The following is a 24828-nucleotide window of genomic DNA, read 5'->3' as shown; positions in this document are numbered from 1 at the left end:
TCTGATCAGTAGTTTATTATTGGGGTAGAAATAAGAGCTGTTGTTTATGTTACTGAAAGCTAGATTATTTTTTTACGAATCCTTACTGCTGTTTGTTTCCATTTCAGACAAACTATCAAAGCCCATTAACTCAATGAAAATCTTTCCAGTTATTTCTATAGACTTTGGATCAGGCTCAGAGACACCGATCTTACCATCACATAAAGTGAGCTGGGATTTGTCCCTGCCTCCATTTGGCACAGTCTGACCAGGGAGCAGCAAGATGCTGGATCACTTATGTCCCAGGTGCACTAGGGAATATTTCACGTCCTGTTATCCGCCTTCAGTTAAATGACCAATTTTATAAACAATCCTTCCCCTGCCACCCAATTTTGGGGCTAATAAAGATCAAAACAAAGAATATGGATTAGGTGTGTGGAGCAGCTGCTGTCAGGGTCCTTGTTTATCTGTGGGAGCTTTGCTGACCCTTCTGGGCTCCCAGAGCTCCCAGGGAAGCTGCAGAATGGAAGAGGTGACTGCCGGATATAGCTGTTAACTGCTTTACCATAGCTGTTGTCTTCTTAACAGTCATTTTAAAGCAATATGCATCTAGGTGCACACAGACAGGCATAGTGTCAGTACTATTGCGCTTTACTCTATGTTCCTAGTCTGCTCATTTTATTAGAAAAAGTTCCCACTCATTAAAATCTCCTTAGAGGAGAAGTAGTGTTTTTGATGATGATGATTATTTTTCTGGTTAACATGGAATGAATCAAGATTTCTTTTTTAATAGGAAAGCAATTTTTGTATCTCACGATAACAATTCAATATTTTCCTCACAGGAGAAAATACACAACAAATCTTTCCCATGACATTTTTGCGTAGGGATCAAATGTGTACTCTGTGTTCAGTCAAAAATCTGTTGAAAGCTGGTATGAGTGGAAGACAAGTAAAAACTTGCAATGTCTGGTCTTTGCTCTCAATATGACCTCTTTCTTGGTATGTGTTCAGTAATCCTTTTCTTCATCTCACCAGTCCTAGACCACTGGCCATCCACTTGTATTTTACCAGTGGTTTTCGTCTCCTCAGCAAGCCATAATAGCCCAGATTTTTCCTTATTCCTTCTCCTTGAGAAGTTGTTTTAAAAATGAAATAATCTGCTGTTGTGCCTCACAGAACGGGTTCCCTGGGGTTTTGTGGCTGTGCTGAGCATCCAGTCCAACCCTGCTTGTACAGCAGGGCAGTAGAAAGGCTCCTGCTCGCTGTAGTGGATGGGATACAGCCCAGAAGACAATCCTATGGTTGACCTGCCCCTTCATCCTTCAGCAGACTGTAACTGGAAAGCGTTTCTGGGTGCACTCCCAGACTGGGGCTGGGAGCGGAGGGGTGAGCTGCATCTGCCTTAGCAAGCAGCACAGCGTGGTAGGAGTGAAGCGGGTAGCGCAGAGGCGCTGGCCACCACACGATACATGTTTTGAGTGGGGTTTGCTGTGGATTAGCTCTGGTTTAGTCATGCGGACTGAATGCCCATTAGTGGTTGAAACACAGCAGTTGTGTCCTTGGGGTGCGGTTTATTTTCATGTGAAAGGAATCCAGTTTGTGCACTCGGAGATCACTCTGTCATGCAAACCAAAGCACGGTAAGAGATTTGCTCAAGAAACACTCTCCTGATCTGAATTAAAACACTAGCGTGGACACACCAGAGTAGTAATATGCCATATTAAGAGACTTCATTTTAAAAGAAAGTCATGTCATTATCCCAGATTATATACTGTGGTGATCATATTACAAAGTGACGAGTGCAATACGCTACCTAGGTAGTTTGAATTAAAGAAAGAGGAAGTATAAGAGAGATTTGTTTCTCAAAATGGACAGACAGATGCTAAATGTCAAGGTAGCACTGTCTGATGCCACTTCACATGAGAGAAATTATCATTTCTGTAAGAGGCAGGTTAATGCAACTAGTTATTGGATAGCCAAGTAAGTGCTAATACTATCTCTATGGTACTGGGAACAAGTAAGAAAAAGTTCTTTCCTGTGCCACATGCATTTCTGTACTTAAAACTAGTAGTCTGTTTCATAAAACTAGTGTTTCTATATTGATTAAAGAGGAAAAAAGTAGGATTTCTGAGAAAACATAGTTTATTTATTTTTTGTTCTGGAGAAGATAGAAGTTTGCTACTGGGAGCAAGCAACTGGAAAGACTGTTAATAACATATGAAGCCACTGAAACCAATATGTTCCAAACATGGCAGTTTTTATCAATTGCAGTTTTTATCAATGGCAGTTGTGTACACTTCAGCTAGTTAGTACCGGTTAGTACCTGGTCAGTAGGTACTAAGGTGATGAAGGAGAATATACAGCAGAGCAATGTTCCTCAATCCACTGAAAATAGACAGCAAAACCCCAAATGGTTTATATGGTCCATGTGTCTCTACTGAAAGAGAAGCTCTCTCTAGCAGATAAAGCCAGTGTGTTGATCTAGTTTGTTGAGAGTTTTTAGGTGTGGTTTCATATACTCAGGTCCCTGACTAGTCCAGCTGGGCCAGACTCTGTGGACTTCTGCCCTGTTCTCTGCTAAGTTGTTTGAAAAACAGAGTTGAGAAGAAGCTAAGACTGTGCTATGTCTGGTTCCTTGCTAGTTCGTTCAGACACCCTGGATGGCTCTGTGTGATAGCCCAATGACAGGCTCCAAGAATTTTTTTTACCTTTGAGTTGATGAAATTTACAGATATTTTGTCCTATTCCAGTCATTGAAGATCTTCCCACTGTATACTTGAATTCTGACAGGCTCACTTAATGGTTATTGCAAAATGTCAAACAATGTCCTTTGGTTTAATTAAGTCATATTTTTCCCTCTGCTCCTTATGTCAGATCACAGTGAGAAAAGAATGCAAGAATTATTATTATTACTATTAGAAAGCCTCAAGAGCAGAGCCAGACACAGGCATTAGTTCTTAAAGTAGCCGCTAACTCTGGAGAAGTGAGAAGGTAGCGAGGCTGTGGCTAATCACTGCACACCGTCGTAGGGACCGTAGGATCCATAGGGACCTTCATGCATACCTTCATAGGGATGGTATAGGAGACGTGTTTTTGCTGTGCATTTATAGCACATGCCAAGCTACAGACCTCTGCTGTACTGGCAGATTTGGCATGATATGGCTCAAAGTAAATAGCTGTGCAACCTCCATGAATGGCTGAAAATCACTTATCCAATATGTTATTTTGTGTTTTTCCTAAGCCTACCATTGCACTTCAGCAGCTAGGCATCCTCATGGTTTGTAAAGGTGAGCAGCCTAGCAGTGGATTATGAGTCTTCTCATTCATAGTAAGTTCACAGTAAGCAGAGAGTTGTAACCAAACCAAATATGGAAACTGCTATACAAATGAAAGCCTACCTGTCAAAGAAGACAACTTTTCATTTCAGAAAAATGTTTTTCATTTTATCTTTTTAAATCTCATATTCTTGTACTCTCCTTCTTATGCTAGGATTTCATTGAGTGCATATGTAAGCATGATGTGCATTTTACCATTGTTCCTATTAAATGTGAGCAGTAATTCTGGAAGTACATTATGCTTCATCTTTTTGAAGAATTTTAAAGCTAGCGCTGTTAATGTGAAACAGAATCTTTGGAACAGATGGGAATGGTCAGGCACTCTGAAGCAAATATTTGGAACAAAAGCTTAATTACATGGATACCAAATTAAGGCATTCTTATAAACAGTTTTGGTATTTTTGACATGCTGGTAAAAAACAGAAAGCAGAGGAGCCAAATTAGCAGTGGATTGATTCTGAAAGTCAACAGGTGAATGTTTTCCACAGTCCCAGCAGAGAGAAAGACTGAATTGAATAGCCAAATTCCTATTGATTTCTTTGGGAGCCGGATCGAGTCTTTAATTCATGAAAAACTCCTGTTTTGAGTTTAATGAGAGTTACGTGACTTAAATCTTGTTTAGTGTTTTGGAAGCACCGGGTAAGGTTTAAATCAAATAATAAGTTTTCTAGACGTTTAATAGCATTATTCTTCTTAGTGCTGCTGTTACCTCAGGGTATTTACTTTTGGCTGTTAGTGCAACGCAGAAGTTGATACTATTGAGAATGGAATTGGCAAATCTTAAAACAGAATGTTTAGATCATAAACATTTTAAAATAAGACTCCATAAAAAAGATGTATATTTTTTAATATGAAATGTTGGTTGTGTTCTTGGCAGGCTTTTCTTCAGAGCAGTCACATGCATTTCAAAGAGTGTTCTGCTAGCCAGCTGCAGCCAAAAGATGATTTCAAACCGATGGAGACCCAATTCCCTTTTCTCTTTTGCTTTTTTTCCTCTCTCTTTCTCTTCTGTAGGAGTCTCTATATATCATACAACTGAAGTGTAGCCAATCATGGGGTGAAAAATTCGTACAACTAGTATACACAACAGTGGAAAGCATAGTAACACTGACTAAAGATGCCAGTACTAGTCTGTGCTTTAAGAAGTACTGTTGAGATTTCTTTTCTTCAACACACTTCAAATCTTCTGACTTCAAAAACTGTTGAATATTCTTTCAGAGCCAGCAGGATTGCATAAACTGTATGGAGAATTGCTTGCATCTGCCCTGCACTTACCTGTGGAGTGGCACAGTCATCTTTTTAGCAATGTCTTGATTCATCAGTGCTACATGAAACCAGATATATATACTCCAGGGGTGTGCAGAAGGTGGTGGGTTTGAGGGATAACTCATAATAGAAGATGTTAATAGAGTGGTTCCTTATTTATCTCAATGAAATGTTGACAGTTTATTGTGCTACACATGATTTTTGGTTTTCATGTTTATTTGAAATAAATGTGTGTTGGAATGTTTGTTGTCCTGCTTTAAAGATGTCTTTAGAGGACTTCTTTTTATAGAATACAAACTTAGTGTTGATGAAAGGTATCGTATGTAGGTAGTTACGCAGGCAGATGTCTTGCCTCACCTCAAGCAAATAGAGGTGCCACAGTAGAAGCTCCCTGTACTGATCAAACAATGTACATTGTTCAGTTATTCCTGAACAGAACTTGACCCATTTTTTTTCCATAATGTGAAGGCAGAGCTTTCTCTGTCTCCGTTTTGAAGCCTCTTATCGCTGTGTACTCTGCTGGATACAGGCCTTAAATCCCTGCCTGCTTTGGGCTGCATAGAAAACCTTTGTGTCTGTTGCCCTAAAGTATCATTAGAAAAGGGTTTTAGAGCCTTTCTGTGAAATTATGTGTGTGACTGAAGTTTGAAGTGACTGGTGGTGAGAAGACGAATGAAGAAGGGGTTCCAGAAAAGTATAATGATGATTCTTATGGACCAACTTCGGAACTGGCCGTGAACCTACACCCTAGCCAACACAAATCCTTCCTGTACGGAGTGAAATGTTGGACTTTTTGGTTGATTTTAGGAGCATATACCTCAATGCAGTTTCTTTTCCTCTTTCTGAAAAACAGAGATTAATACAGGGAATTTATTTTCCAATGGCCCATGTTAACTTCATTCTTCGCCTGACCGATTAGGAACTGTGAAGAGACCCCTGCACAACATATGCCTATAAGGAAACTAGCTTTGGTTTTTATTAATTTCAGTATTTATTTGCTAAGTCTGTGAGTTGCAAACCAAACAGATACTAGATAAAATTGTACAGAAATACTGTATCATTACTTCAGAAACTTACCACATTCTCCTTGGGCTAAACTGGAAGGTTTAGGCAATTGAATAGAAAGAATTCTGTTGCTAGGATTAAATAACAAAACAAAACACAAACCCCAGAATCCAAAACTTCTTATAAGTTGAGTCTTTAGATTCTTATCTAGATCTGCAGTAATTGTCCCGAATTCAAAGATGAAAAGTGGAAAGCATCTACTAGGTCTTATTCAAATATTTAACACCAAATAGATTAGAGATAAATGCCGTACTAGTAACATGGCAGGTCATTGATTTCTGAGCTGATACCTTTAACAGAATGAGAAGGTAATGATGGTGAGAGATAACATCTATGGAGGTTGTTCTGACTGATAATGTTGTGTCACCACTTTTCCCATACTAATTTGTCAGCTAGGACTTGGATTGTCAGTGGAAAGGATACAGTCAATGATTTTATTATAGTCTTTGTATAGGCACTTGCTGCACAATATGCTTTTAATCCTGAAATTCTCCAGATTTAAATCAAAGTTGCTTTCCTTTACGTCTTTCCCCTCTTTCTCAGTACTTCTCAGCAACATTGCTGCTTTTCTCTGAGTTTCTCTGATGTTACTAAACTCACAAGGAATCTGTTTGTTCCTAATTTACATTCCCCTTTAGGTGACTGACTCCATCAGCAACAGGAGTTATTGTCACTTCTCTGATTTCAGTTTAAGTACAATGAAGCATTCAAAAAAACATTGCCTACAGTCCTGTTAACATTTCCCATAGCAGTGTAAAAAGACAGAGAGCAAACTATGACCCATCTTCATGTCCTCCTACATATTTGCCTTGGAAACCTGCATGACTTGAGACATTTGTGCTCTTAGTGGCCTGTATTTATAATGACCACATAATGGTAGCAAGAAAGAGACTGGCAATAAGCAAAAAACTACCAGGAGCTGAAAACTGGTCACCAGATGCTTGCAGTGTGTGTGGGGGGTTATTTTTGAGAAAATCTGGGTAGAAGTTGTATTAAGTGCATCAGAAATACTAAGGAAAATTCTTTGCATGGGTCTGTCCATTTGAGTATTTTGTGGGGCTGAGTCCTCGATTGTTTTGAGAACAAGTCCGTTGCAGCTGTTTGTATGAGTATAAAGGGTTAAACAATAAAGCAGAAATACATCTTCATGCTTTTGCTTAAAAGTAAAAGGTCTGGATTTCAGAAGGAGCTGTAAAGCTTTCAGCAAGAATCAGGCGAACACTACAGTAAAATGAAAAGCTGCAATGTGAAGAGTGTATGATGTGAGATGCCAGCTCAGCGTTTTCAGGAGTCGTGTACAGATCACGTTGCTCTAGGAGAGGAGACCACCCTTGGAATTGCAGTGAACTGTAGCAGTGACCGGCTGCTTTGCAATGTGAAGAAGTTATATGGGCTGATACCCACACACACAGTTGTGTCACCCAGTGGTAGCCTCTCTTAACAGTTCTTCACTCTGGGGAAAACAGATGTTACTTACAAGTACTTCTGTAGGGGTGGGAAAATCGCCTTACTATGCAGATCCCAGCTGCAAAATGAAAGCAGAAGAGTGTTCATACAATAACGGTTCTTTACTGAGGGTGTTTGTTTTTTTCTCCTCTTTGCATAGGTTCAACATGGGAGAAAACATTACGGCAGATTGGTTTTGAAAGGTAAGCCATAAATTTGTTTCCTTACCAGTGCAAAAAGAAAAGGAAGAAAAACTGCATGGGCAAGTTTGCAGGATTATTTATTTTAGCTGATCAAACATACCCGTGACCTCAGATTTAGAGAGGAAGTTATGCAGTGTCATGCACATATATGTTCAGCTTTTCCTTTTATGTCCTCTTCTCTTTCCCCGGTTGATCTGAAGCAACTTATTCCGTGTATGAACTTGGCTCATAATGTTTTTTGCTGGCGACTATATAGCATGCTAATATTGAAAAAGGTGACACACTGGGCAGAAGTCTCACTTATGAATGAAAATCTTGCTGTCGCTCGTATTATTTTTTCCATGAAACTTCTAACCTGTGACATATTAGTTGACAAAAGTAGATGAAGTTGAAAGAGGACCAAACCTGGCAGAGAGCTATTTAGCATCAGAGGAAAATTTGGAATTCAGCATTCCTCAAGTGCAAGAACTTCTTGCAGCCAAACTTAACCACAAGGTCATCATACCAGAAACATATGTCTCTCTTGGAAATTAAACTAGGCCAAGCCTGGTAAAGAGTGCTCTGGTGTTGAGGTTCAAATGCTCAATCTCATGTTTATTCTTCTACAAATGGTAAGCAGAAGAATCCGCTCTCCACTTGAATAAGGTTTTGCTGTTTTCTCTTTAACAGAGTGGTTTGCAGTTGTACACCAGTGTGCCTGGGTCGCTGTTGGCTGTGCAAGAAGGGATTTTTCTTCTTCACGTTGCATGAGTGCATACTGTGCATACTGCCTGGGGCATCTCAGCAAACCCTACAGACAGGCAGGCCTTTCTGAAGTCAATAAATAGCCATACCAATCATATGAAACAGAAAACTAATTACTTGCTTCCTTTCTCACAAACAGAAAGAAAGCTGCATTTTTCTTCTTACCTTTACCTTGCATAAAGTTTTTGTTACAACAAAACTTAAGTTTTTATTACAAGACTGATGCTTAAGTTTCATTACCCTAACTGCTACCTGTAATTAAGATTCTCAGATCTTGGCAGCAGTACATGAAAAGTATGTATTTTCCCTTTATAGAAGGAGTCTGCTTAACTAACACCACTTGAAGAAATAAATTTCTAAATACTTGACTTTCTCTGATCTCCACCCAGAAATGTGCCACCTGGCAGGAAGGAGTAAGGCTATCTCTAAATAGCTTTCAGATCTTCAGGGATTGTACCACAGACTTGTGGGCTCTGAAAGGTGGTCATCCATCTCTCTGTAAGAACATCTGTTTGAAGTGTCTAAGGAGATGCTAGTGTCCTAATGATTAGTAACTCTCTGTCTTCAGAAAGTGATTTTGAAAGCGTCTATGCTGTGATCCTGAGTGAGTATACACAGGGTCTGCCTGATTTACTTGTTCAGCTAAATATATTAATTTCCATGTTAGACATTGCATTTGCCAGAATTGAAGGACAGCGCGCTTTTCAACATAGTAGCCATGGAAGTGCATAGAAAGATTATGTTTTATTGTTATTATCACAGTCATAAATATTACTGTAAATGTGGGTACATATGATTTTGGTTCTTCAAAGGAAACATAGAAAAGCAAATCACTTTTGAACATGACAAAGATCTGTCTTGGTGAAATTTAGCTTTTCACCAGTACAGATTTATCTTTGTAACATTACAGGCTTGGGTTAGTTTAAAAGTAAAATACTACAGAACAATAAAACCACTTTTCCTCCACCAAAAAATATAGAGAGGACAAATTCATTTCTATTGTATATCTCTTGATACCAGTAGAGCCATTCCTATAAAAACTTTGGCCGAACATTTTTAAACAGAAAAAAAAAAACAGCGCCATTTTGTTTCCATATATTTTTATCACAACTGGAAAATCCAGATTGATATGGAATACTTAGCATTTTGTAGCTGTGCAGAAAAGACTTAGGAAACGTGAGCATTTTCATTTCACAGCTTCCCAGCAGTCAGAAATATTTTAAGAATTCAATCAGATCAATAAATAAAAGTATGTCTCTCCTACTGCTCCATAAGCTTAAAAATGCCCCAGTAACACAGGCAACCTGAGTAGAAAATTACAGTCTTTCAAAGTGCAAATATTTAATAACCCTGGATGACTTTCTGATCAAAATTAATTAAAAAATGTTTGTCTCAAATTTTCAATATTAGCAATTTTTGCAAGTTTTTTTAAAAATTGTTTTCGCAAACATAAAGTGAAATATACTGCTTAACCTGTAGTTTCTGTTAAACCTGTATGTAGATAGCATAAGGCACAGTATTAATTGATTTAAAGGAAAATTGGGATTCTGTTTTGTTACAGCATCAGGGTAGGGGCCATCGTTCATAAACATTTACAACTTGAGAAGACACAGTGCTTAATCAAGAATCAGACTAGAAATACCTTAACGGTGACACTTTACTGGTTGTTATGTATTTAGAGATAGTGTTTTTAACAGCACTGCCAAAAAAGTTGGATCTTAGTGGAAATCACACACACAGTTGCTAAGTTTAGTATCATTGAGGGGTTCTTTTTACTAAGTTGTGCTTTTTTCTCAAGTTACATCCAATTTGATTTCTCGATGAGCATTTCATTCAGCATGATATCATACATGTCTACAATAAATTACTGACTTTTTCGTCACCCCATTCTTCTTTTAAGATTATGTATTAACATCTGCTGGTGCTGTTTGTCTCCATCAGAATGGAAAAAAAGTAGTTTTGAGGAGTGAAAGAATGAGTTGATACCTTGGGTCTATGGTTTGAAGCTGCCAATGGAAAATGGAGCTGAGTTTGTTAGAAATTCTATTTGTAGTGTATTAGCAAGCAATTTCCAACTTGTGAGATGTTTCAAAACAACAGGGAGAACCCACAGTACCTCCATATGTGCAATGTATGTACCACATGAAACGTGGAGAATTCTTAGTAGACTGAATTACAGCTGAGAAGCCTGCCTGAGAGGAGGCAAATATGTGGAAGAAATTACTGTGCAGATCTCATTATTGCCATTCTAGTTTGAAGAGAAGAAAGGTTTCAGATGGCACTTCTACATCCTGAGAGATTGATTGTCAGCCTGGAGTAACTTTATTGAAGGAGCACATTAATTAGCACAGATGGGGTGTAGATTTGAATGTACTTGGCTTGCCATAAGCATAGAAGCAAATGTGTTCTCATATCAGCTTTTTTGGAGAACAGGCAAAGAGAAAACAAGAAAAATAAAGTCCTTTAGCAGGTAGAACAATTAAGATTTGGGTTTTTTTTAATAATAATATTGATTTTCTTACCTGCATTTTTAACACAAGCTCTTGCATGATGTGAATATGCCAGCACTGACAAGTTGGTTGACTAAAAGATCCATGAGTAACATATATATATGAAGTCCAGTGTTAACTCCTTTATAGCTATATTTGCTTATTATCGTATTGTGTGTGATTGCTTAGGATCAATATTTCTTATGCCTTAAGGAATAATTTCCAAAGTATCAAAGGGATTGCTATTTGTAATACTTTGATGCAGGAAGTGCACTTGCAGTCACAGAAGTCGAAATCCCAGGTCTGCAGATCTCTCAAACCTGAGAGGTTATTCCGGGGGCGTATCACTGTGTGCTTGCCCTAGTCTTACTCTCTTCAGTCGTCATTCCTTTACGGCCACCAGTAGAGACAGGACAGTGGGCTACATCTATGTTAGGTCTGATCCTGTACAGCTGTTCTCATATTCTGTATATCAACACTAAGAAAAGAAGCAGCAGCAGCACGTTTTGCTAAACGTATTCTCTGCAAGCAGATGACTTAGGCACACCTGAGTCATCTGTGAAATATCAATAGCATTTAAATGTGTTGTTTGAGCAGGGATGTTCTTATTCAGGAGGGAGCAAGATTTTTAGATACACAAAAGGAAAGCCATTCATAGTAATGTCCTAAGGAGGAGTATGTCTTTGCTTAAAAACTGTAAAATTCATATAAAATGTTCCTCTTAACAGGCTATTTTAGCGTGGATTGAGGGATAGGAGATGCAGACGCTCAGTTTACATTGCAGAAAATTAAGCCCAGATAATATACAGGTTATGTCATCACTGCTTTGTGGTTATGTGATGTTTATTCTGCAATAGTAGTGTTGTCTTCATATCCTGAAAAACATAGAGGCACCAAGAGATCTGACCGTGAGGCTTTTATGTAAGCATTACTTGTGAGCTGAAGATGCTGCTTTTCAGTGTGAGAGAAATTAAAAATGCTGGAGCTTGAGTAAAGTAGCTTTATATCCAGGAAATGACTGGAGTTAAGAGCTTTTCAATTAAATGGAGTATATGTGGGTTTGATAGATTTAAATGAAGCTCTTTATGTTATTGATTGTTTTTTGAGACATTACAAATAAGCTAATTGTAACATACTATAGTAGTCATCACCTTTGTCCAAGATGATCTTGACTGCAGTCTCTGACTGCATTTTCTGCAGAACATTTTGGAGAAATTTGGAGAATTATGAAAAATGTTAGCTTATATTACGCTGTTCTACAAGAAACTTGGTTCAAAATGCTGATCATGTGTGATACCTGCATGTCAAGCAAACTGTCATCTTACATGGTTTCTTTAATAATCTTTAATAAGCCAAAGCAAATAGATCTGTGGATAAATAGGATGACTAGTTTTGCCACTGTTAACCAGTGGATTATTGTTCATTATTGGTGTGTGTTTAGATGATACCCACATATTAATGAAAATGTCTGGAAGGCAGTCAGCTCTGTTCTGCTTTGTTCCAAATGTGACTAAAAAGGTGTTTCAGAAGGCATTGTTCATCTCACTGGCTTCAGATTTTCTCAGTCACACGCAGGACCCAGTGGAAATGGCTCACTCAAACTCTCAGGCGAAATAGTTATAGGTGAACAATTTACAGTGACTGGGTTTGTTTCCTGGCTACTCTGGCAATTAAAAAGAGAGCTTAATGCACAAAGCCTGTTAAAATTCAAAAGCAAAGAGATCAGATAAGTCATTTTGCTGGTCTTCTCCTGAAACGCAGTCCCTGGGGTCTTTCTGGCTCATGGCTGGGGTGAAGCTTGCGATGCAGAGCCTGGAAAGAGCCATGGCCAGTGTTGGGGAAACTGCCACTTCCACACTGCGGAAAATGAAAACCAAAAGGACGCTTTGAAAAATGTAAATTTCTCTAATTTGAGCTACTAGATGATGGAGTTTATGTCCTTGTCTAGTAGATTCAATAGTGGTTACCCAAATGTCTTCTGTTGTTATGTATTTGTTGACCTAGAAATGATCTAATCATTTTAAAACTTTAAATGAATGGCATTTGGCCTCTTAAAACTTAATTGTCCGGCAGGGTTTCCAGAATTCCGGTCTTCCTCTTACTGCTCTTTTCTGAGTTTCTAATGTGTCTAGTAACTACTCAGCTACTAACAATGCATCTATTCCCATTTTACTTTTGTTCCCGTGGTGTTTCTCTTATGTGTGTAATGCTTTACATTACGGTTCCACAAAAGAGACTTAAGAATGATTTAATAACTGTTATTGTATGTTAAGTAAATACCAACTGTTTTAAAAAATATATATTTGAAGAATAACAGATGTGTGGTTATTACACTTTTGGCAACATTCAATAAGTATGTTTTTCATAATAAATAGCTGTTTCAGTGACACAGAGAAAGGAACTTTGGAACACCAATTTCTTAGTAAAATGTAATTATCTGTATAAAACCCTGAGTTTTCCATATTGAAGATACAACTTTGGTTGATAGCTTCAAACTGATTCTGAAATGATTGTTATTTTTGTGGTAAGCAAGAATTTTGTATTAATTTGAAGTTATATATTTATATATGCGACTCTCACTCTACATAATCCTAATATGACACATCTGCACCATTTGTAGAGCAGCAACATCTATGTAGAAAGTGCAACACGCAGCATCCCAGATTTGGCTAAATTGATGCTGAGGGTGATCAACAGTGAAAGCTGCTTATGTTAGTAAAGTACTGTGTATTGACTTGTGGACTAGTTAGGCTTTTTTTTAAATCCTTTTACTATTTCTGAAGAGTAAAATGGCGGTTGGGGATTGGTAACTGTCACACCTGAAGGAAAGGAAAGGGACAGGAGGGAGGAGCAGGGAAGGGAATAATATTGTCAAGGAAAGAGGAAAAGGCCAAAAGTTTGCTATGTCAAAGCTAGACCCCAGATAAGAAGATTGGGTCCTATATATATTCCAGATTTTCTATGTATTTCATAACTCCTTCAATGCTCTTCTAATCACAAGGTGTTGAGGAGGACAGTCTGCATTGTTTTTGTCTAAAGCAAAATAAACTCAACAGTCCATGTGCCACAGGTAGGGAGACACAGCTTTTCCAGTAGACTCCAGGAGCAAGTTAGCTGTCATCGCTAGAGATGCGTTTTTGTTCCTACGTTGGCCTCTGAGAGTAGACGGATGTCTGCTTTTGCAGCTGCTCCACACATGCCCCTGCTCAGTCTAGCCAAAAATATCGTGTATATCTTCCCTACCCCTTGCAGAGACTGAGAACTCAATTTCCGAAACCACTCGTGACGTGCGGTGAGCGCTGGAATCCAAATGCATCAGAGGCACTTCCCAAGCCCCTCCTTCCAGGTCTCAGTTGCTAATTACGAGCCTACTGGCGATCTGTTTTCTCTCGTTCCCCCATGCTTAGATTGCTTGTAACTTGCTGGGATGTTTGATTGGTGCTTGGCCAGAGTTTCTCTGGGTGACATGTAAAGAATAAACAGAAAGAAGAGAATACCACTGGATTCTATAAATATTTATTATGCACAATTCTGGCTTGCAAATCCAAGTACCATATGGTTTTCTATAGTGACATCCCCCACTCCTCTTCAGTGATTTAGTAAAAAAAAAAAATATATATATATATTTGAAATAAAAAGTCTTATCCTGATAGTATGTTCCATAATTTCAAGCCCTTTCCTCACATACAGCTGAATCCTGTAGCCCTTTCTTGGGCAGGGCTCCCATTGACATCATTTTGGGAGCATTGCCTCAGCCAGGGGCTGCAAGAGACTGCAGGGTCTGATCTTTGAGAGGTTATTTTAAAAGAAACAGTGCAGTCTGAATGTGTTTTGCAAATATTGAATAATTTGAGTCTGGGAAAACAAGGACAAATAGGTGCAGTGATGCAGAGGGACGTGGGGAAAGCCCTGCCAGATACCACTTTCATAATTTTGGAAAAAATAGCCATAGTAGCCTATGTGACTGCTTTGGTTTTATGTCCCACAAAGCACTTAAGCAAGTGCTTACGTTTTCAGCAGCCAGGCGCACCCCCTGTCTTCGGTAGTATTCTCTTTTACAGTGTACCATCCTTTAATTGCTTCCTATCAGACAAATTAGGTTAATTGATGTTGTGTTTATACTTACTATTCCTGTCCCCACTCAGGCCTCACATATGACAAGGGTTAGCTACAGCCTTCCTCAGCATTCTTGGCACATCTTTGTCTTAATATATGACGCCCGTTGTACTTTTGTATGAGTTAATGAATGTGACTTTATTCTGCAGTGATTACAATTGCGTATGTTCTTTGAATAATATGGCAGCTAAATGTAATGTAGGGAGCTGAGGAGACGCAGCCAATCCCCCACCTTCCCTTGGAGGCTGTGAATAGAAGAGCAGTTTATTGCTTATAACAGAATTGTTGTCTTCCAGGCGATATCTCAGTTCAGTTGTTTCTCTGTCTGGCTGTTACCTAACTGCTAGGTGGGGATCTGGAGGCGGACCACCACACCAGAAGGGCTTATAGAATCACAGACTCACAGAAAGGTTTGGGTTGGAAGGGACCTCAAAGATCATCCAGTTCCAAGCCCCCTGCCATGGGCAGGGACACCCTCCACTAGACCAGGTTGCCCAAAGCCTCACGTCCTTCCAGCTGCAACGCTGCTCTTCTCTTCCCAAGGGGTGATGGACGGCGAGTGAGGGGGGCTTCCCATGCCTGTGCACTTGTCTTCCTTGGAAGGGCAGCACAGGGCCCTGAGTCCTGGGAAGACAGGGGGGCTGAGGTTGCTTTAATTTGATTTTCAAAGCTTCCATCATTTTGCTACTTCATGGTGGCCGAGACTCTGGAATTTGTGCATGTGTGTGCTGAAGTATTCGTGTTGTTTATAGTGTGGGAAATGGAGAAGAAATGTGTTTTCAGTTTCATTTGATATATACTGCATGCCTGAGGTTCTATCTTAAATTGAGTTTTCTTCGCTGCTCTGACAAGAAGTGAGACTTTGAAATAAAAGTCTGAGTTACAGAAAAAGCCAGAATAAAAATTGGATTATATTTGCGAAGAACAAAAACATTTTTTGAAAAGATAGGAAGAAAGCTGAAGGGTGGGTTTTTTTCCCTAATACTGTGTCAGCTGAAATCTTTTATTTAAATTAAAGTATTAATCCGTATTAGATACTGAAATAGAAACACATTAAGTCTAGTTTTAAATGAGTTTAACTTTGTGGATTTTATTCCAATGCCCACTTTTATTCCAACATTGCTGAAAGCAGTGTGTAGTCAGCTCAGTGTGCTCAGGCACAAATTACTGTGAGCAGAGCTTTTTCTGGTTCCCTGTTAACAAATGATACCCTGTAGTGGACGTGCCGTAGTAGCCTGTGCAGTAACCTAATCCTGTTGCTCCCACTGAGAAGGAAATAATTTCAGAACAGCCGCCCTCGCCCCTACAGTGAGCATAATCTGAAATGGGTTCATTCCCCTGTTTTGGACCATTATTCCATTTACCACTTGTATTTCATGGTGCCCTGAGAGCTGTGGCCTATGAAGAATTTCTGCTTTTAACTGCAGCCCTGGGCTGTATCCATAAAGCCGAGCAGCCGTTCCCATTTCCGGGTGGTTTGGTGGTCGGCATGGAAGGACCCTCTCCTTTAGGGGGGTTCCGTCTGTCCTAAAGCCACTCTTTTTGCTGCGTTTGGTTTCTTTTTTTCCCCAGCAGCGTAGGGAAGTTTGGACCAGCACTTTCTGTGTTGGGCGAGCAAGTACCCTACTCTCCAGGGGCAAATAACAGCATCTCTCACCGTTAACTGCCAAGACTCCTGCAATCTTCTGCTTATTCCAAGATATGGCTTCTATTCTGTTATTTCCTTTACCAATGGTTTTAAATCTTTTTAATGTACTTTTTAAAGTTAAGCTAACTTTTAAACTTAAGCTAGTTATAAGAAAAGCTGACTTCTGACAGATGTAATTTGCCTAAGTTTTGCAAGGTACTATCCTACTTTTTGAAAAATAAACACATTTGTTCTTTAGAATCATGTCATGGAATGTTTTTAAATATATTGCTGGTGATGGTTTTGTTGCCTTTGCGCTGCACAACTGTGAGATGGTAAAGAGAGATTCACCAAGTGAGACTTTATATAGAATCTTTTCAGAATAGGGTCACCATGTGGCTAAAAAAACTTAGACTAGTAATTGCTTCATTGCTTACTAGATTTTCTCAAAGCCGTCCTTATTAAAAAAGGTGATATAACTATCTTTCATGAAATACGGAAACATTCACTAAAATAACTTCATTTGTTTTGAGCAGATTTAAGAGGTTTTCTAGGTTTTAATCCCCCATTTTTCTGTTTAAGCATTATCTTAATGGTAACACAAACAATCTCTACCTAAAATAATTATAGTAATCATGGCTGTTCTCTAAATCACTATAATATGCCAAGAAAGGTATTTCCTCTGGATTGATTACAGCTATTTTGACACCTTCTTTTTAAACATCAAAAGCAGCAATGTGAGATTTCTGTCTGAACACACAGTCCTTAATTATATAAACAACTCAGTAGACTTCAAGGGTATGTCTCGTGAGAGTAAACATTATGGAACCAAGGTGTAAATTGTTTGTTAGTGGCATAAATAAATAAACTAGATTTTAGAGAATATAATAAATTGTCTAGAATTTAGAGAATTCTAAATTCTCTAATTTAGAGGGAATTTAGAGATTAGGAATCCAAGATGGACATCACACCAGGTAGTCCAGAGGAAAATCACATTGTTATACAAGTACAGTTGTGTAATCATTGTGTTTGTTTTAATCCTCTGCATGGATATGCTAAAGGTCAAGAAGCCACTTACTCATGGGAAGCATGACAGTCCTGTTCAGCCTCCTGTGCACCCACCAAAAGATCTGGTGTGCAAACATCCTGGACGCAGAGCTCTTGCAAATAATGAGCCTCTTACTCGTGTGACATGTCTATGATAAATCTCAAGTTCAGCTGTGTGTAGAGGAGAAATGCAGAGCTTATTAATTACAAGATGGTTTGTGAATAGGCAGGTTCCTCCCCATATTTGTTTATTTATTTATTTATTTATTTATTTATTTATTAAGTTGGAGTTGTCGGGCTTTAGAGGTCAAACTGGATTTATCTCCAGATGTAATAGAGGACCAGCAATGTCAGTATGCATTTGCCAGTGGTCCTCCTTCCTCACTAGAGACTCTGTCTTACAGAGACTTGCAGTGATACCAGGACTGCCTAATCCTGGGCATATCTTGGCCAATTTGCTGAGTTTGGCAAAAGGGTTGTGAAGAATCTCTTTCCTTTAAAAAAAGGGGACTCTCGGATTCTAGGCACAGTAAAAATCAAACAATTTAACATTCTGAACTGTTCAAAAGCATGAAAATAACATCTTTCAAGTGCCTGTGTCACTTTGAGAGTTGGGTATGTAACTCAAGAATCCTTTTGACTCTTGAACATTTTATCTGTAATCTTTTTGTTGCAAGTGCTGGGAACTTAGCTGACTCAACACCACGCTTCCGATTTTCCAAATGAAACTGGTGCCCAAATCTATTTCTACTGCAGTATTTCAAAAGCCAAAAATCCACTAATCTTTTTCCTTGTTTTTTTTTTTTTTTGACAAAAAAAGATTCACTTTTGCTGAAAATAGTCTTGCCTTAGTCCATGCTTCCTAATGTGCCTGATCCTAATAAAATAACAATTTTACTTTATTTAGCATTCTTAATTTCATGCTTGCATACAGTTTTAAATAGAAAATGCTAGTGGGGAGAAATCCAGGTAAAACTTCTTCTCTTGAGCTGTGCTGTAGTTGAGCATTATAGAAACTTCATAGTTGTTGCTTTTTCTTAAACCACACCCTGGGGAGCTGACCTTTTACATGGCTTCACGTTGTAGCTTTTGTACTTGTTTTATCTTTTGTTCTTTAAGAAAAGTCAACTTTGAAATATACTCCACTTGGAGAAGTTTTTCAAACAAACCTGAAACTTATTTATTTATCAGCATGGGTGAAGGTTGCTTACATACATCATGTTTCTCTAACAGTAAAGCAAAGGTGTATTTAAAAGCCAAGCCAAATACTTTTATAAAGTTACTTTCCAATGCTTCCAGCCCTGTGGATAGCTTTTCTGAAATGGAATACTTTAATAGCCCATGACAAAAGAGGAATTAATATGGTCTTGTCCCATGCTTCCAGTCTTAAAAGTAGGTCTACTAGTGCAATTTGGATCAAAACAGAAACTCAAATTTTGCACCTAGGACTATTTCTAATTATAGCGCCTTTGTAATTCTACATGTTAAATTAAGGACAGACTTCACATACAGAAGTCAGTTTAGGGGTGGGAAGTGTTGGGTTTTTAGCATAGCAATATAAATCCATAATTTTGGGGCCAGTGAAAATTTTGATTTCCAGACAGAATGTCAATGTCTGTAATTTCTGAAAAATTGGCCATTTAGTTGTGGCCTTTTTGAAAAATGTGAATATTTTCCAATATGCCTTTATTTTTACTAAAATACAGTAAAGAGGTATCTGGTACGGGAAAAACTCAGATGAAGATACCAAAGATACGTATGTTTCAGTATGTAATATCGTTTAGCAAAACCCAAAAAATAATTTTCCTTTTCCCTGCTACATGGATTACTTCTTTTGCAGATATAAAGACACACTCCCTGAAGCATTTTCCGCTATTGCCAAGCCCAAAGTAATAAATAAATAGAAAGAATTGGATGCCAAAAATAATCATGAATAGCTTCAAAGTCAAATGATTTAAAATTTATGTTATTTTTTGCTTGGTTTCTAACCTTTGAGCGTGAAGTTGCTTCACATTTCAAAGCTTTTCTTCATGGCTGTGAGGACTGAAAATGGATATGTGTATTCTTTGTAAGGAAAAGTTGGTGACTCTCACAGTCACACGGCTCCAGAAGGTGAAACCTGAGGAAAACATAGGATCCTCAGTAAAACTTTGGCAACTCTCAAGGTAATGTTTCAGCTGTGAAAGACCCTTTTGCAGCAGTGATTGTGTAACTACATCTCAGTCTTAAAGGGGGAATGGTTTTAAGCTACCTTGTCTCTCTCCAGTATGCTAGCCTGATTTCTGCACTATGAGAATGAATCGAGCGACTGTTAGATAGCTGATTCTGTGACCTGCAGAGAAGCCAAGGTGCCAGGGTGGAAATGGTAGTACAATTTTTATATTTGTTCCATATTGCTGCAAACAGCAGCGTATCTGTCGTCTTCTGTGTCTGTCATCTCTTCTTCCCTCTCCTCCCACTGTCATTGCAGTGTCATAAAATGTCTTTCTTCTGCTTCAGCATGTAAAAACCTACTTTGATTACTTTTTATTTATTTGCTGTCTTCCTGTAGCTTAAGTGTATGTGTGTGTTTGCCATCAGACTGCATCCCCCTGCTATGTGATGACATTGGCAAGTGATTGCACAACTGAAAGATTCATTGCTGTAGCAGATGCAGTTGTGAATGAACAGTCAAATCAGCTGTAACTTTTAAATTAAAAACTTGTCAGCGAAGAGAATAAAGCACGTGAATGCAAAAACCAAGGATGAGAAGTCGTACAGTGATATAAAAATAAAGCCTGATACAACTCAAAAGTGAAAGGATACATTTGTGGATTCTGTAATAGGATTCTTTCACCTTCATTTAATAATTGTGTTTCAGCTAATTTTTTTTTTTAAGTAAAAAACTGATTAGCTCTGCATCTAAAGCTTGTTCATCATGATACACTAGTTGCAACAGCCTCACTGTGCACAAGTCCCTAAATGTTTTTGAAGTGTGGTCAAATGCTCCTCTTCTTGAGAGCTCTGGAAATGCTCAGAGTGACTAGAAAACTAAGAGAAATAAAATCAGGTACGTGAAGCCCTTTTCTACATGCAAAAAAGAAAGTAGTTGAACGAACAGAAAATTCTAGTAGGATTTGTCTGTATTGAAAAGGAAGATTATTATTAAATGCTCTGGGCAAATGGTGAACTAATGTGAAGGAGTAGTGTAAATTTGTAAGTAATTAATCAGAAAAAAAATAGAGGAAATGAGTGAGGTTTCTTTTTTTCAGAAAATAACATTTGTGTTGAAAAATTAATCTAACTCTGGAAGAGAGCTCCATAGTATAGGGTTTTTCCCATTTTTCTGACATGAGTAAATGTTCTGTACTGACTCTTCCAAGCAGCCAGTAAATATTCTTTTCCATATGCATACGATGAGAAAAATGGAGCAGAGGTTAACACCCCCGGTTCACTGGGGACTCATGTGGCCTCTGCACACTGTCAGAAAGCAAAGGAATATATACTGTTATTGTGAAATCTGGATGAATTATGGGAACTTAGTGAGGAGCCAAGATTTCGCTTCATGGGCTACCATTCAGAGGAGAAAAAGACATGTGGGAGGAAAGAAGAGATGCAGGACTTGATGCTCACATCTGCTCTAGTTCAGTGCTGCTAGAAATCAGATCAGTCTGCCCCCATATTTCATTTCCTTCTGTAATCTTGACCAATAATTTATAATTGGTATCAGCTGATCATCTGGCGCGCTCTTTCTGTGGCAGAATGAGTGAGCAAAGAACTTTATCCTCCTACTCGTTACTGTCCAAGAGACGATAAAACTTTGAAAGACAAAGATCTCTATTAATTTTTAACGAAGTCTCTGAAACATCCTCCTCGTCAATCTCTTTTCATTATTTCTGGTACGCCTTTAGAGACAGGAGACAGTGTCTTCAAGCCCCACTGCAGTTCTGTGTCACTTTTGACATGTGTCTCAGGCTGTATGACATGGTTCCTGCAATGGGAAACAGTCGGAGAGACTGGCGCCGTCAGGTGAAGTTGCTTAATGATCCACTTACTCTAAATACTCATCTAAAAGTCTTAAGGTCAAGACTGAACAAGTTGCATTGTGTGCAGCAGAATAATGAAATCTGTGGATTCTCATGCTTTTGTGTTTCTGTTGTAGATGTTCTCAGGTAACCCGCCCACTTGCATTCCTGGCATCATGTAGTAAGCCTTGGGGTTTTTTGGGAAACAGTGCTTTAGGAATCCTTGTGAGCTGAGATACAGCTTTGTTAATTGCAGGCAGTGTCGTTGATGATTTTCTGCCTGGTGTATCAGCTTTCTTCAAGTCTCTGTTCCACATGGAGGTGCTTGGAGAGGACCTCTGGAGAGCAGATCCTGAGTCAGAAGTAACACACATGCTACCACAGCCCTTTGCAAAATCACGCTCGTAGACCAGACCCTCGGCACCAGCTGCTCCTTCAGTCCTGTCTCCGCTCTGGGACTTACTCTGGCAATGCTGATGTTTTTGCAGAAGTGACCGGTACAATTCCAGCAGAAGGAGTCAGGGAGACTTTTTATGCCGTTCCCACTCCTCTCTCATTAGGAATGGTACAGGCTCTAACTTAGCAGCTTTTCGTGGAACGCGCTTCAATTTTGTGCATGTTTGCAAAACATTGATTGCATATTCAGTTTAATGTGGAATATTAATAATATGACCATGTGAGGACAGTTTTAATTCGTGAGCAGAAAGAGGGTGATTCCTCTTGTTAGTATGTTCAGTGAGAAGTCTGAAACCAGTAGGTCAAAGCTGGGTTATTTTTAAGGCAGACAGCATTGTAGTCTATGGCATGAAGATGACAATAAAATCAGTGCTTTCAGACAAAAGTAAGAGACTGTGGTGCACCTACTATTTCCCGCTGTATTCAGCGTTGGTGCGGCCTCACCTTGAATACTGCATGCAGTTCTGGGCCCCACAATTCAAGAAGGTCCTTGAATGCATCCAGAGGAGGGTAACAAAGCTGGTGCAAGGGCTGGAAGGCATGTTCTGTGAGGAGCAGCTAAGGACTTTGGGCTTGTCTAGTTTGGAGAAGAGGAGGCTGAGGGGTGACCTCATGGGTCTCTACAGCTTCCTGAGGAGGGGAAGTGGAGAGGGAGGTGCTGAGCTCTTCTCCCTGGGATCCAGTGACAGGACACATGGGAATGTTTCAAAGCTGCACCAGGGGAGGTTTAGGCTGGACGTTGGGAACAATTTCTTGACCGAGAGGGTGGTCAAATGCTGGAACAGGCTTCGTAGAGAGGTGGTTGATGTCCCAAACCTGTTAGTGTTTAAGAGACATTTAGACAATGCCTTTAATAATTTGCTTTAACTTTTAGTCAGCCCTGAATTGGTCAGGCAGTTGGACTAGATGGTGGTTGTAGGTCCCTTCCAACTGAAATAGTCTATTCTATTCCGTTCTGTTCTGTTCTATTCTATTCTATACTTAGATTTTGAAGAGAAGGACCTGTGGAAGGGGGTCATTCAATCTAGCAAATGTTAGCAGAGCACAGTACGCCTGTTTTCATCCTGATACTTCCCTGCCAGCCACCTCCACAAGAGCGTTCTCCTGGCTGTGTATTTATGACAGGAGAATTCCCAAATCCCACAGTGGCAGCTCTTAGTCTTTTTTATTGAACACCAGTGGTTAAAAAAAACAAAAAAGACTTAATAATGCTCACAGGTGGGTGTTAGATAAAACCAGGGAGACAAATAAGAGATCAGGAGGTACAGGGATGTAAATCAAATAGGTAAATTTATTTCCTGCTAACAGCTGCAGCACATGTACAGTCAGCAATCCAATGATGTGGATTAATGGAAAATGAAGCTTAAAGTTGAACAGGGATATTTTTAATAACTTAATGAGTAAATAATCCATTGCTACCACATTGAAACCAAAAGCTGTAGTCTTGCTGAAAACTGCATGGTTATTACTCTATGTCATTTCTAACAACATGCTACAGTGGTCTAGGTACTTTGCAAAAAGAGCAACCTGTATGTCACCTGCAGACTAATACATGCCCTGACAGGTAAAGGAGTATCATGAAGTGGAGGGAAGGAAGTGATGACAGAGCAATCTCTCTAACTGAGGCTTCATGGTTACTAAGTGCTAGATTTTATACCCCAGATGTGTTCTTCTTGCTAACTGCAAGTGAGAAGAAGTTTTCTCTGCACTCGGACAGCTGTATAATTTCCATGGAGAGTTCTTGTGCCTCTGAAGTGCGTGTCATTGTGTCGTGCTGATCTGATGGTCTGGGCTGCCTCAGCAGCAGCATAAAGTCCTCTCAGAAATCATCACCATTCAGTAGGAATCTTCTTTATCCAACTGTTTGGGTTAGGTTTGTAGGTTGCTCGTTTCCTGCCACCCCTTGTGCTTATTTTTTTTTCAGCTAAATTAATTTCGGCTAACTTTTCTCATGCCATTTAACCCAGGGATTCAAAGGAAACGAGCATCTGATAGAAGGTATTTTATGGCCTGCGTTGGTTGGGCACTTGAGTTGTGAGACTGTTGACAGTGTTTTTCTTGGCACAGCCCAGCCTCCAGCAGCACAGTGGTAGCTGGGAGCAATGCAGTGGTAAACCCACCAGCAGCAGAATGTGAGCCAGTCTTTGTTTTAACCTGGAGAGCAATCAGCATTGCAATTGGTATCCAAAAACTCTCTAGGATGCATGCTTAACGGTTTGGCTTTGTGTTTTATTTTGTTTTTGTTGGTTTTTGTTCATGAATAAATCATGTGAGATCTCCAAATAGCAATTGGCACATGAAACACAAGGAAGCCTGTGGCCGGTGGAGTACTAACGTAGCCTGTACCGGGTCTGACCAGCCTGTCAGCGTGCTGACAAAGGGCGCCCGGCTGGCAGGTAAACGCGGGAGCGCTGGGCTTCAGCTCCTTTTTGCCCCATTTGGATCTGAGCAATCCTGTCCTTTTCAATGCTCAGCCAAGGTAAGAGACTCCCACACTGGCCAAGCACTACCACAGTTGCCTCCCACACCTAAGAGAGGTCTTTGGTGGCCACACATCCCAGCCATTGAGCAGATGATAGCCTCAAGCAGTGCCGGGAACTAGCCCGCTTCCCTCCTTCATGTACGTAGGGTGTTTGCCACCCGGGAATTGTATCATGTGCTCCATTTACAGAAAAATAAGAAGTGACATCTCAGGGCATTGGGACATTTAGTTTGCCACTGATTTCTACTGCTTTTCCTTTTTTACTTGATGCTGTAGAATCGAACAAAGTACGCCAAGGGTAAATCAGGATGTTTCTTTTGGCCACTTTTCACTGAAATCATCTGAGGCGTGAGGGGAGATGTTGCACACATGCCCCTGATGGCTGGAGCCTGCTTCCCGCCATGCCCACGTGTTTTTGCCTCTAAGCCCATGGGAATTTCAGGCAGGTGACGATGGGGAAGGTTAGACGTTGCCTTCTGTCCTGTCCCGCTTGATGCTGCAAAGAGAAAGATGGACATGTCCAGAGCAGGCAGGGTAGACTGGGAGTTGTTTCATGTAGAAGAATTGAG

General features: G+C 39.5%; 1 protein-coding gene across 14 annotated transcripts in view; it reads left to right on the top strand.

The window, feature by feature from the left end:
- Nucleotides 1-24828, top strand: part of PIEZO2 (piezo type mechanosensitive ion channel component 2) — a 325825-nt gene that overhangs the window by 147764 nt on the left and 153233 nt on the right. For all 14 annotated transcript variants that reach the window (XM_075744452.1, XM_075744443.1, XM_075744445.1 and 11 more), the window contains exon 4: nt 7252-7294. In XM_075744452.1, coding sequence (XP_075600567.1) covers nt 7252-7294 — 43 coding nt within the window. The remainder of the gene's footprint in view (nt 1-7251; nt 7295-24828) is intronic.

The sequence above is a fragment of the Balearica regulorum genome, chromosome 2 (genome assembly GCF_011004875.1).
Source record: "Balearica regulorum gibbericeps isolate bBalReg1 chromosome 2, bBalReg1.pri, whole genome shotgun sequence".
Classification (NCBI taxonomy): domain Eukaryota; kingdom Metazoa; phylum Chordata; class Aves; order Gruiformes; family Gruidae; genus Balearica; species Balearica regulorum.
This window is presented reverse-complemented; position numbering and strand designations above follow the sequence as displayed.